General features: G+C 33.0%; 1 protein-coding gene across 1 annotated transcript in view; it reads right to left on the reverse strand.

The window, feature by feature from the left end:
• Positions 1-14,305, reverse strand: part of nek11 (NIMA-related kinase 11) — a 108,529-nt gene that overhangs the window by 66,837 nt on the left and 27,387 nt on the right. The window contains 4 exon segments of the mRNA XM_056475096.1: positions 4,942-5,027; positions 11,051-11,129; positions 13,808-13,917; positions 13,919-13,958. Of these exon segments, the coding sequence (XP_056331071.1) occupies positions 4,942-5,027; positions 11,051-11,129; positions 13,808-13,917; positions 13,919-13,958 (315 nt within the window).

Below are 14,305 nucleotides of genomic sequence, written 5' to 3' on the forward strand. Positions count from 1 at the left end.
AACTAATAAATGAACAATAATAACAAAGTGTGGTCAAAAAACTGAGCTACATCCAAGCACACATCCCATTCTTATACCCCATTTGGTCCAAAATCTGACAGGTGGACAACTCTAAGCTTGTTTTTAATAAAACAAATATAAATATGCATATAATAAATAATACTACTAATAATAATAACATTATACAAAAGCAAGTTATCGTGAATAAACTGAAAAAAGCCCCCCGAGGTGAAGAAGGCATGGAGGTACTGGTTTTTATGGTAACACTTTACAATAAGGTTCCTTAGTTAATGCCTTTACTTACATGATCTAATCAAGAACAACAATTGTAAAGCATTTATTAATCAGAATTGAACATTTACTAATGCATTATTAACATCTAAGTCCAACACTTGTTAACATTAGGTAATGCACCGTGAGTTTACATGAACTAACAATGAACAACTGTGTTTTCATTAACTAACGTTAACTAACATGAACAAATACTGTAGTAAATGTTTTGTTCATTGTTTGTTCATGTTAGTAAATGCATTAATTAACATTAACTAATGAACCTTATTGTAAAGTGTGTAAATTAAGTAATAATTTTGTAATATTTTATTCCTTTAATTACTTTTCATTTGTAAAGATATTTGTGTATTGCTGTACATCCTCTGTGTTTAAGCAATGTGTAAGCAAGGCGCACAACTAACGTGCTCTGCACTGGACTTTAGACCTGTTTCAGCTCGCCTATTGCGCAGCCTATTTTAGTTCCTCAAAATAGCAACGAGTCAACAATGCACCTTAACACACCTCTTTTTTAGACCGAAACACCCATCAGTCCACAAAGTGGCACAAATGGATTTACTATTTAGACAACGTGGTGGAAAACGGGAAAATTAAGGTTGCACTGGTCTGAAAATAGCAACACATCGGTGCAAACACATCCTGCACCTTATTGAGCTGGGTCTATGATAGGGCCCTTTGTAAGTGGAAAAACTGAATGCTTCACTAGCGAGAAAACAGTTAAACAGAGCATCTGCAGCACAAGGATGAGCCTCTTTCATTCGGCCTCTTTACTTTCTCTTTACTTTACTTTTACTCTTTACTTTACGCCTTTACTTTCGTGAATAAGGAAACGGTGTTGTATGCACTCCACTGAAGACATCCATTAGCCTACATATTTAATTGTTTGTTAAGCGCAAAGATTTAAAAAAAAAAACTATTTCTAAATTGAGTTCTAATTTCCAGCAAACGAATAAATGAACAATAATAAAGAAATGTGGTCAAAAACTGAGCTATATCCAAACACACGTCCTATTCTTATGCTTCATATGGTGACGCATCCGTCTCCAAAACCAGACAAGCGGTCAAATCTAACTTGTGTTTATTACAACAAATATAAATATGCATATATTAAATAATACAAATAATAATAATGATAACATTATACAGATAGTTAACATTATACAGATAAACTGATAGTTTTATCATCAACTGATAGTTTTATATTTATGTAGAAAATAATAATTTTTGCAATATTTTATAATTTTTTTTATGTAAAAATATTTGTGTATTGCTGTACATCCGGTGTGTATTAAGCAATGTGTAAGCGTTTTGGACCTGCATAGGTGCATAACTAATGTGCTCTGCGCTGAACTTTAGACGGCACTATCTATTTCAGTTCCTCAAAATGGCAACGCACCAACAATGCGCCTTAACACACCTCCTTTATAGACCGGCACACCCATGAGTCCACAAAGTGGCGCAAATGAATTTGCTATTTAAACAACGTGGCGCAAAATGTGAAAATTAGGGTTAATAATAGCAGCAAATCACACCATACACGTCTTGCGCCTTTTTGCGCTGGGTGTATGATGGGGCCCTAAAAGTTTCTTTAGCACCATATCATGATATTAACCTACACTTAAAATGATAGTTATTGAGTTATAGTTATGGAATATTGCAGTACTTATTATAAATTATTAATCACTGCGCATTGTTGTTGTTCTTAAATTCATGTGATCTTTACAATTAACTTTTTGTCAATCACAAGAAACTCACCAAAGCAAACCACAAACATCCAATCGATTCTCAAAGACAAACTCAAGCATAATGTTCTTGATTTTGTTCAAAAATATCACAAAAAAAAAGTTATGACCTTAGAATTATTTAAAGTGTAATAACATTTCACAAATAAATACAGTTTATCAATTAAATACAGCATTGGTGAGCAGAATGAGGTTCTTTAAAGCCATTTTTAAAATCCTACCGATTCCAAACTTATGTATATACATGTTTGTAATAATTTTTTTGCTTTTTAAAGTGTGGAGGAATAAAGAAAGAATATTTTTTTATTGCTAGTATATTTATATTTCATGAATGTTTCAAAAAGGAATAAATTTCATTTGAAGTTAGGACTTAATCCAACAAAAATAAGACAATCCAAACAAGGAAAAGTTTATCATTAGGTTATTCATGAGAAGTTGTGTTCGACAGCTTCAGATGCTTTGTGTGCAGTCTTTGGACAGCAAGCACACCAGAACAGCATTTGAACGAGCTAATGAGCAAAAGGTTCAGCCACATTTCTCAGTTCAATGCTGCATATAGTCTCACGCAAATAACTTAACTTTAGCTTCTTTGCCTCATGATGAATTAGAACAAAAGGAAAAATAAGAAGGTCTAAAATAATACAAAGATTTATTTTAATAAGTTACACAAAATAAATCCTCAAACTTTACCTGTTACAAGTTTTTAAAATGGTAATACTTTGAAATAAATCAAACCACAAGCATGTCCTTAACAAAAATTATATGCATTTCATCAGTGCCGATATTCTCATGGGCAGTGCACTGACATCATTGTGCTTTGGGTGTCCTGAGTTTGGTTGCCAGCTCGCTGGCCTATCCCGATCCCACCCCCTCTTTTCTCTCCAACTTAATTTCCTTTCTAAATACTGTCCTATCCCAATAAAGGCCAAAATGCCTAAAATGAAATCTAAAAACAAGTACCATTTCATTACATGACTATTTTAATAAAAACATTATGTCCATTACCACTTACTTACAGTAAATCATTACTTCAATACTGACTATTCAAATATATAACTTCAGAAAAACAAAAGTTTTTATATGGTTATAAATAAATAAAAAATTTCCCCTAATTTAAGACATTTATTACATAAAAGCACATTTTTAGGGCAAATGCTTGTTTTGGCAATGAAAATGTGTTCATAAATAATTTTTGCATTTGATGATCCTCATCAATACCAAGTGATATGGTAAGTAAGAGATGCACCAAATATATATTCAGTATCATGTCTGTAGAAGTTGTAAACAAAGAAGATTATGTAAACAAATTAATTCAAAATGTACTATGTATGTAAAAAAACAATAATTATTGAACAATTATTCAATTATTCCACTTATATATGGTTACCACACCTAAAAACATTGTTCAGATGCTGCATTTCATGATATTTCTCAAGTTCTTTTCCTCATGATGCTGTGTGTAGTACTAGTTTCTTACACATCTCATACAAACACTTTTTAAATACTTATCTGCAGAATAGAATGATCAAAAGAACTAAATTTAATTGAGAATTTGGGCCTTATATCATACACCCGGTGCAATAAGGCGCAAGACGTGTATGACGCAATTTGTTGCTATTTTCAGACAATTGCAAACCTAATTTTCACATTACGCGCAACGTTGTTTAAATACCAAATCCATTTGCACCACTTTGTGGACTCATGGGTGTGCTGGTCTGAAAAGGAGGTGTGTTAAGGCACATTGTTGGCACATTGCTATTTTGAGGAACTGAAATAGACCATGCCATTGACCAACTAAAAGCTGGTCTAAAGTCCAGCGCAGAGTGCGTTAGTTATGTGCCTATGTGGGTCTAAACATGTACACACATGTACCATGCATATGTAGGCATTGCATAAAACATTAGGTCATGAAAATTTACTTGAAAATCATAGAAAAGTCATGGAATTTTAGTAGTTAAAATGTGTATGAACCCTAATGATGGCAACGGTTTTTATATTTATGTAGAAAATAATTTTTGTAACATTTTTATCCTATAAGTTTTTTCATATATATATATATATATATATATATATATATATATATATATATATATATATATATATATATATATATATATATATATATTTATATTGTACAAATAGTTCACATAAAATGAAAATTCTGTCATCATTTACAAATCCTTTATTTGTTCTAAACTTGTTTAAAAATATTTTGAGGAAAGATGGAATAAATAAAAGCTGAAATAAACCTTTGACTTCAACAGTGATCAATTATGAAAGTCAATGGTTACAGGTTTTCAGCATTCTTTAAAGTATCTTCTTATCTTTCTCATAAAGGAACCACTTGTATGTGTAAACAGTGCTTAAATTGTAATTTTTTAGGAGAACTATCCCTTTAATGCAGAACAGCTTGCTGAATAATACAGAAAACCCCAAAATTTTCAAAGGGAAGTGTACCCAAAAAGATAAATCTGTTCTGCAAGCAATTTTGCTCGTTATCTCGTTATGCACTGTTGCCTTTAACGTTGCATAGATTTTCACTAAGTCATTGCTAACTATGACTGGCACATGTTCTAGTGACAAACTTTTAATTAGTGTGGGAAGCGCTGACTGAATTAATGAAAATCTGCTGCTCGTAGACTGCCACATGATTAACATGTTCCAAACACTAGCTACGCATCAACACAGCTACGTATTTTTAGGTCTCCCCAACAAACTGGTGTGAAAATGCCTAAAAAAACACACACATACACACAGTAGAAAGAAAAGGAAAAAAAGCCCTGTTTCCAGAAATCCCTGGTGTAGACAGTGTCATGCATTTCTCAGCTGACAGCGTCACTGCAGGAACACAGAAGTGAGATTGCCTGTAAATGTCGCTCTATGTGAGACTCGTGACGGTGGATTCACTTACAGCGCTCTCAGGATCTGCGATGCATCTCTCTCTCCCCCAATCGACTTGTCTCTCAGTGACAGGATGGAGAACTTGTGTTTCATACTCTGCAATAAGAAAAATAGCAAAAAAATCAGTTAATGCCATTCTCTGGGGCCTCATAAAATGTTTTTTGAGCAACTGCAAAAGAAAAACAACTGCAACAAAGCTGCTTTTCAATCCTTATAAAGAGTTTACATATCTCTATACTCTGGAATCAAAAGAGAAAGACTGACTTTATCCTCTTTATCCATTTAAAGGAACACTCCACATTTTTTTTGTAAATATGCTCATTTTACAACTTCCTATAGAGTTAAACCAACGTATTCATATGGTTATTGATGTACAGTAATATTAAAATCTGACATATTCTGTGACATTACTTTTTGGGCAAATGCTAGAACAACGAAAATATTTTTTGAGAACGTTCTATAAAACTTCTTGTAGAGTTAAATAATTTACCATTTTTTAATTTATTCAGCTGATCTCTGGGTCTGGCTGTAGCACTTTTAGCATAGCTTAGCATAGATCAATAAATCGGATTAGACCATTAGCATCTCACTCAAAAAGTTTTGATATTTTCCTATTTAAAGTTTAGCTCTTCAGCAGTTAATGTTCTGTAGTTTTCCTAGGCAGAAATGGCTAGGAACTATACTCTTATTCTGGTGTAATAATCAAGAAATATTTCAGCTGTACCATTGCTAAAGCAGGCGTAATGATATTAACTGATGATGCAAGTTTATAGGGCTTGGGTGCTGGCCACTATTTTCAAGCGCTGCGTAGTAATATCATGGTGCAGCAGCAACATCTATCTGATCATTTTCCCTCAGTCTTGGTACATGATGTAACTACAGAAGAGTGAAGCTTTAAATGTGCAGTATTGGTGAATGGGAATGGGTGAATGGGAATGGGTGAACGTTGACGCTGACGCCCCGTGTGATGCTCAAACATGTTAGAGCGAGTGTTTACAAGTGTCGAGTCCTGTGAAGGAGGTCCAGATGGAAACTTTTGTTGTGTTTAACTTATGATTAAAGTTGTTGCATGTTTGCCGGTTCCCACCTCAAAATGAGCGAGTTTGAGCTACTTGTACATTAAGGTAACTTAGCGTTCAGAAAAAAACAAAACACCAGCAACCAAACTCGACACAGAGGAACATAAAAACCTCATTGCCAGCTTGCATTTCTGAAGTGTTATTGCAGAGTAACACAAACAGCATGCAGAAGTATAAATGCACAACAACGAACAAGACATGTGCCGGGGGTCACACCGATCACTCAACGCAATAGTATAAACCAGGCTTTAAGATTCTGTGGTAAGCTGCTCAGCTAATGTTTACATATGTAATATTTGTATCATTTGCTAATTAAGAACAACCTCATGTGGATTTTTATAACTCTGCATCTCATTTTGATGCTAGTGTCCTCTGAAGGTCACATTTTTTAGGCACACGCATAAATTAAGGAAGACTTCATGACTAAAATTAAATTTACTTTGTTTTTATAAAGGCAGCACAGGGTGTCGAAATATGCAACCCAAGACCGGTTACTCACTGAAGCTAAGCAGGGAAAACTAGGTTGCAGTTGGAAGTGGTGCTAGTGCGACCAGCAGGGGCGCTCAACATGTGGTCTGTGCGAGTCCTAATACCCTAGTAAAGTGAAGGGGACACTATCCAGTGAGTGCCGTCTTTCAGATGAGACGTTAAACTGAGGTCCTGAATTTGTGGTCATTAAAAATCCCATGGCACTTCTCGAAATGAATAGGGGTGTGAAGAACAACTGAATTTAGCATTGTTTTTCAGATGAACAAATATGTTCACTAACCATGTTTGCTAAATGTCTGCAAACATATTATAGAATTTTTATGCTTCAGAAGAGTCAAAAACATACATACAGCACCTTCAAACAGTAAAATTATCAATATATTTGGTCATCTTTGAGTGAGATGCTAATGGTTTGATCCAATTCAAGGATCTATGCTAAGCTAAGCTAAAAACACAGACCATGAGATCGGCTGAATAGATTCAAAATTTATATTCAGAATAAAACTCATCTGTTTAACTTAATGACAAAATGAGTCTATTTCCAAACAAAAGTGGAGTGTTTCTTTAAAGAACAAATACGAGACGCAAATTACATAGGCAGCAGAAGAAAGCAGTGCAAACTATACACAACAACAGAGGAGGGAAAAGCTATCAGAGAGCATTGTGTTTGGAGTCGTCGTTTCGATGGCCTCTCCTTTCTCTGATTACATGTTTCTGAGTCGCTGATGGTGTAATAGCCGGTGGAAGACACACAATCCCACCAGGAGCTTTCAGATGGGGGTTAGGGGATCACTGGCTTGCCAAGACAGAAACGTATTACTAAGCTCCCTGATGTAAACAAGTCAATATGAGTGTGAGTGATGAAAGGGTGCTATAACTGTAAGTATTATAAGTGAGATGCGTTAAACAAGGACTATAAAAAAAAATCAATAGGTAGGGCCATTAAAAGCATGCACTAATGACAAGTAGATGACCTTAAGGCAGGACTCTGAATTTAAATGCACTATAATCCCCAGATGACTGATTACATTAAGAATTAAAATCGTTTTTGTTGTACATGTTTCTAAAATGTTGTTTAAATATGCAAATAAAGGCATTATTTAATTAAACATACACTAATTCGCATTTACTGTGGCAGAAAAATCTGAATAACGGTTGAGTCAGGTTTAAAATTCTGATTACATTTTTTTTTTTTGACATACTACACTACCTGACAAAATTCTTATCGTCGATGCCAGTTTTAAAAGCAAAAAATAATAACCTGACTTCTTGTTGATCATTTGGAAAAGTAGCATTCTGCTCCTACTTCAGTCTCCACATCAAAGTTCCTGAAAGCAAAGGTCAAGGTGCTCCAGGATTGGCCAGACCAGTCACCAGACATGAACATTACTGAGCATGTCTGGGGTAAGATTTAGGAGTGGGCATTGAAGGTGAATCCAAATAATCTTGATGAACTTGATGAGTCTAGCAAGAACACTTTCTCAGATGACTTTATTAATAAGTTATTTGAGTCATTGCAGAGATGTATGGATGCAGTCCTCCAAGCTCATGGGAGTCATACACAATATTAATTCTTTTTTCCACTGCACCATGACTTTATATTCTATACTGTACATTATTTCTGTTTAAGTGACAAGACTTTGTCTTGCAAAGTCAGACTTTACTGTCTAAACTAAATAATTAAAAGGCATCAAGGCATAATCATTAATTTTTTTTTGGTAAAATAAGTGTAATCTAGAGGTCTTTGCCTTTCATATAAGCCACTTCTGATACCAAATGATCAACTAGAAGTCAAGTTAGAATCTGTTGTTCCCAAAACTTGGATAGGCAACAAGACTTTTGTCTGGTAGTGTCATTTTTTGGAATTATGGGAATTTTTTTTTATCATTTTATGCTCAGAAAATACTGCAAAGAGCCAGAAAAACAATGATTTTCACTATTTAAAAAATTGTATTGCAAGTGCTGTTGTTGTGGAGATTTCTGGCTAAGTGCAGGAAAAACAACTTTTACTAAGATCTACTGTAATTATTGCTAAAGTTTTATAAAGAAACTTTTAAAAGTGTATTTAGGATTTTTTAAATTAGGACGAATTCCTCAAAATTTACTGGTGCATGAAGAAAAAAAAAGATGTTTAGTTTGCACTTATTAACATTAGACTGTCTTGTCTGGATGTGGGTGTTAGGGAGAGTTGTTCTATCTGGATGTTTTCTTATGGCAGAAATTAGATACTGTACGTGAGATAATTATGATTTATGTGTTAAAATTAATTAAGCATCATAACAGTGGAAGCTGCGCTCAATGGACTGTGATCTGAGTCGCCTGATTATTTTTACGTTAGATAGTATGCCAGCATTTCTTCAACCACCAACTGCTATTTTACACAGAAACTTGGAAAAAGACCTAGATCCATAATGAAGTTGCACTGGGCACTGCAACAAGAAATTTAGCTTTAGTTATGGTAATTGACAAAAGCATGAATAAATGAGAAGCAGCACTGAGGGAAAAATATATTATCACAAACATTCATTTTGAGTTACATTTTATAAAGTATGTGAGGCTCAAAATACAATGTACTGTTCAAGAATTCATCTTTTTTGAGGTTCAGAATTGTACAATAAAATGATGTGTACTACTGTATAATTCTATTAATTAATAAACATTTGTCATTCAAAAACATAACATCACTGGGGGATATTTTTCAACACATTGTTCACATTCATTATATCGTTTCAATTTTACAATTAAGACCCACTTTACATTAGTTGGCCTTAATTATTATGTACTTAAATTTAAATGAAACTTTTGGTATAATGCAGTATGTACATACATGCTTTTTACATTGTACTTATATTTTGAAAATTAACTGCATGTAATTACATCTGCAACTAATGTCTATAATTACATCTATAATAACATCGTTGATCCATCTCTTAAACCTACTCATACCACCAAAATTGTCCCTGACCTTACCTGTATGCTACAGTACCTCAAAAACACCAAAAGTGTTTACAAACTTTTAGTATATTGTACTTATTCTTTGAGGTAAGTTCAGTTGGGACAATTTACCAAAAAAAAAAGCATTTAATAGAAATGCAGTAACAAACAAAACAAAATAAAAAAAATGAAATGACATTAAATGAAAATTAAAATCATTTTAATTTAAATAATTTAACGTAAAATAAAATAAGAATAAGAAAAATAAAATAAAATAAAATAAATAAAATAAAAATAAATAAGGTAAAGTAAAATTAAATATAAATCAATTTTAAATCAATTAAAATATAATAAAATAAAATAAAATAAAATAAAAAAAATTAATAACACAAAAATAAATAAAATCAAATAATCAAATTAAATTGAAATTAAATGAAATAAAACCATTTAAATACATTTTAATAAAATAAAATAAATATATTTTATATAAGATAAACAATAACATAAGAATAAATCAAATTGAAAAAAAATTATAAAAATTAATAAATATAAATACGTTTAAAATAATTAAAAATAAAATACAATTATAAAATAATTTAAAACTGAAACACATTTATAATAATAATAATAATAATAATAATAATAATAATAATAATAATAATAATAATAATAATAATAATAATAATAATAATAATAATAATAATAATAATAATAATAAATTTATAAATAAATAAAATAAAATAAAATAAATATAAATAAATTGAAATTAATTAAATAATGTTAGAATGATTGGTGGGATTTGTATAAGAGCGCATCTGAATAAAATATAAACAAATATTTAAACAAAAAATAACAAGATAAAGAGAACTACAATCCCTACTTGACATTCTTGTAATAATCCTACAGATGTTGTCAACACAATCTCACGGCAATTCGTAACTTTTGATTTAGTGGATAATTTGTATGATTTCGTACAATCTAATTCGTACAATTTAGTACAATTTGGGTGGGGTTAGGTGCCACGCCTCCTTTTTAAATTGTATAATTTCGTACGAATTCATACAAATTAGCCACTAAACTGACAAAAATGTAAAATACATTGATACATTGTGCAGTTCTAGAGTAAACAGGGAGCCATTGCCATTACTGGGCTCTGGAGTGCAGCAAAATTTAACCAGATTGAAATCTGCGGAAAAACTAATTTAAGTCTCTCAAAGAAAGTAATCCTGACCAAACAGGGCTAAAGAAACTTTTGTCGAAACTTTCACACATTTACAGAGGGATCGTGTGCCTGCAGATTGCATAAAAATTCATATATGCCAGAGAACAAGGACAAGCCACAATCAATACAATCACCAAGCGGCAACAATGCCAATCACTGACATTTCAACCGTAACAATCTGAAAAGGTTACGTGCGCGGTAAGTCAAGTGCAATGCCGAATAGATGATGTGATGAGTATGCATAACAGACTTTTAGAAAACCTACTGGGCTTGGCCTGAAATCAAAGTCTTCCTGGTGTATTATGGCCCTTCCCATTAACCTTTGAAGCAGAGCGCCTGAACAGCTGGTCGCAGGCTTTCTCCTTCAACTGATCTGATTAACAGCGTCTTCTCACCTGCAAGCTTTCCTCAATGAACCTGTTCCTCAGAGCATCTGCCGCCGAGATCCTGTGAGAAGAATCCTTTTCTAACATACTGAGAGAAAAAGAGAGAGAGCGAGAGAGAAAGAGAGAGAGAGACGAAGCATGAGCTGAGAGAGAGAGAGAGAAGTAAGAGAGAAGAAAGAGATTTTAAATGACTGTTGTTTTAAGGGTTTAAGTTCACCCAAAATGGAAATTCTGTTACACTGTAATATCCACTTAAAAAAACTCAACTAAATTAAGTTGGTTTACTCTTACAGTTTTTTTTACTATATGTTACTTTGAGGTAATGAAAAGTAGTGATGGTAATCTCATAAAACTGATTCTATTAAGCAGAATTAATTCTACTATTTGAGGCTACTCTATTGCTAGAAGCAATACCAAATTATTGATTAGCTTACAGTATATTACAGTGGGGAGGGAAATAAGTATTGAACACGTTCATCCACTTTTCTCAGAAACATATTTCTAAAGGTTTCGTTGACTTGAAATTTTCACCAGATGTTTGGTAACAACCAAAGAAATTCATATATGCAAAGAAAACAAATCTAATTAGTTTACAAATTAGGTTATGTGTAATAAAATGAATGACGCCCAGAAAAAAGTATTGAACACATGAAGAAAGGGAGGTGTAGAAAGGCAGTGAAAGCCCAGATAGCAGTTGAAATTCACAGTAGTTATTCAGAAACCCTCTGCCTGTCATTATAAATTAGTATAGCTTTTAGAGAAATCAAATCAAGCAGTAGAATGGCCTAGCAATCACCGACTTGAATCCCAATAGAGAATACAAATTAAAGATCAGATTTGATAGACGAGACCACAGAACCATCAAGATTTTTACACTCTGTTGAAGTCTGTGAAAAAACTCAACCTGAGCAATGAATGCGACTTCATCCTCTATATGAGAGGCACCTTTAAGCTGCAATCCACCAAAAAGCCTTTTATCTAAAGTATTAAATACTCTAAAAAGTAAATTAAATAGTAAATTAAATACTCCTACTACAGTATACTACAGTAGTTCAGTACCCTCTCCTTGTGTCATTGTTTTACACATAACTTATTTTTCAGATTCTTTTTTGTTTTGTGTATTTTTATGATTGTATTGTTTGGGTTTTTACCAAAATCTGGTTAAATTCCAATGTCAACAGCTCCTTTAGAAATATTATTGCCAGAGAAAACATGACATGTTCAATACTTATTTTTACTAATGGCAATACATAGGCCTGTAGTAAACGTGCACCCTGACCTGACATGGAAGAGAAGTGACAAGTCATATTTCCAGTATTGAAAAGTCCACTAAAGGAGCTCAAGCCTTCTCATATATGACTCCTAAACTCTGGAATAGCCTTCCTGATAATGTCTGAGGTTCAGTCACATATATAACTGCAGGTAACTATGCTTATACATAATAATAATAATAATAATAATAATATAATAACTGTTAAAAGCTATGGTATATTTTCTAGTTAAAGTAATTAGCAACTAATAAAGTTATGGTAACTAATAACTTTTCGGAATTGATTGTAATACAATAATCTGCACTTTTAGTAAAGCTGCTTTGAAACAATAATTATTGTGCAAATCGATATGCAAATAAACTTGAATTGAATTGAATATTTAAAGGGTTTTTTGGCACACAATAGTGTCGTTGCAGTTTTGTCTGATTACAGCTGAACCACTGAAGTCCCATGGAATGTTTTGAAAATGTTTTGGCTGCTTTGCTGCACTTTGATCACTGCACTTGGATTTCTAAAATATCTTAATTTGTGTTCTGAAGATGAAAGAAGATCTCAGGGAATTGGAATGACATAAATGTGAGTTATAAATAACCAAATTTAATATATTTTTGGGTGAACTAATCCTTTCATGACAAAAAAAAAAGAATCTGTCATTTTACTTTTCTTTTTTTCCATTCTTTCTCTTCTCTTTCCTTAAAAAGGAAGAATAATTATACAGACATATCAAATACAAAGGGAAACATCAAACTGTATATTGTTTAAAAAAACAATCATATCATATATAATATTTAGAAAGCATCACAATTAGCTTCACATATGTACATATTAACGCCTGTACTCTATTATTAATGAAAAGAAAAGCAAATTCAACATTAACTGATTTAATTTTCCTAAAAATCTATGTAAGTCACTCTGTCCCATTACAACCAATTCTATTTTTCCATGACAGCCAAATAACCAACTATGCTATGACAAAAACAAAATGTACTGTAAACAAAAGGACTCCCTATGGACATTTTTGCATTTAGTGTCATAGATAATGAAACTTTAAGTAACAAACTCCCTAATTCATGGCAACATTATTAAAAATAAAACCTCAGAGGAACAAGAATTTTCACACTCAGAAAATAAACAACGTTACTGATTGCTCACTAAAGAACAACTTTCCCCTACCTGTGGTTTGCTTGTGTGGTGTGTGCATGAGAGAAAGAGAGAGAGAGAGAGAGAGGAGGAGAGGAGGCGAGAGAGAGAGAGAGCGAGAGAGAGGAGAGAGAGAGAATTATGTTTAAAACCTCATTAAATGCTGATAGTTGTAGCTGAACGCTTCTAAAACCTGCTGGGATTTTTGCATAATCTGCTTTGAAAAACAGCTGAATCAAACAAGCCACTGATTTGTGTCTATCTTCTCGTACACAGCGAGCAGACGGGACAGATACAGGCTGACATTAACCCCGATTTGTGACCTGCAGGAGGAGGGAGCATCTGTTTTCAGTACCTCTGCATTAGGGAGTTGAGATGCTGTGAGTATGTTTCTGGCGGGATGGAAGTGGGTCCCTCTACAATCCTCAGCACCACCGCCAAGAAGTTCTGCGCCTCGAAAGCGTGAGCCCAAACAGCACATCTCATAGAGGATACACCCTAAAGACCTGCAGACATGCAACAAATAGAGGACAATTGAAAGAACTAGCCCATATCGAGAGTCATTAGGCAGCAGTGTGCAAATTATACATACTGTGTAATTTTAGTCTGTGTGATGTATGCATCAGTCATTTATGTATTTATTGAAATACATCTAATATATTATAAAATATATTTAAGTTGTCAGTGTTTTGAGGCTTATTTAGTTTGTTCTAACTTACAGTATCCTCTGGTTAGCTATTTCAGATGTTACTGTAGGGCAAATGCCAACCATTCGACTAATTTGACTTTACTTTCAGGCTACATGTAGACACAAACACATATTTTACAAGAAAACAATCTTAAGCAAACACTT

Source organism: Danio aesculapii, chromosome 16 (assembly GCF_903798145.1).
Source record: "Danio aesculapii chromosome 16, fDanAes4.1, whole genome shotgun sequence".
Lineage (NCBI taxonomy): Eukaryota > Metazoa > Chordata > Actinopteri > Cypriniformes > Danionidae > Danio > Danio aesculapii.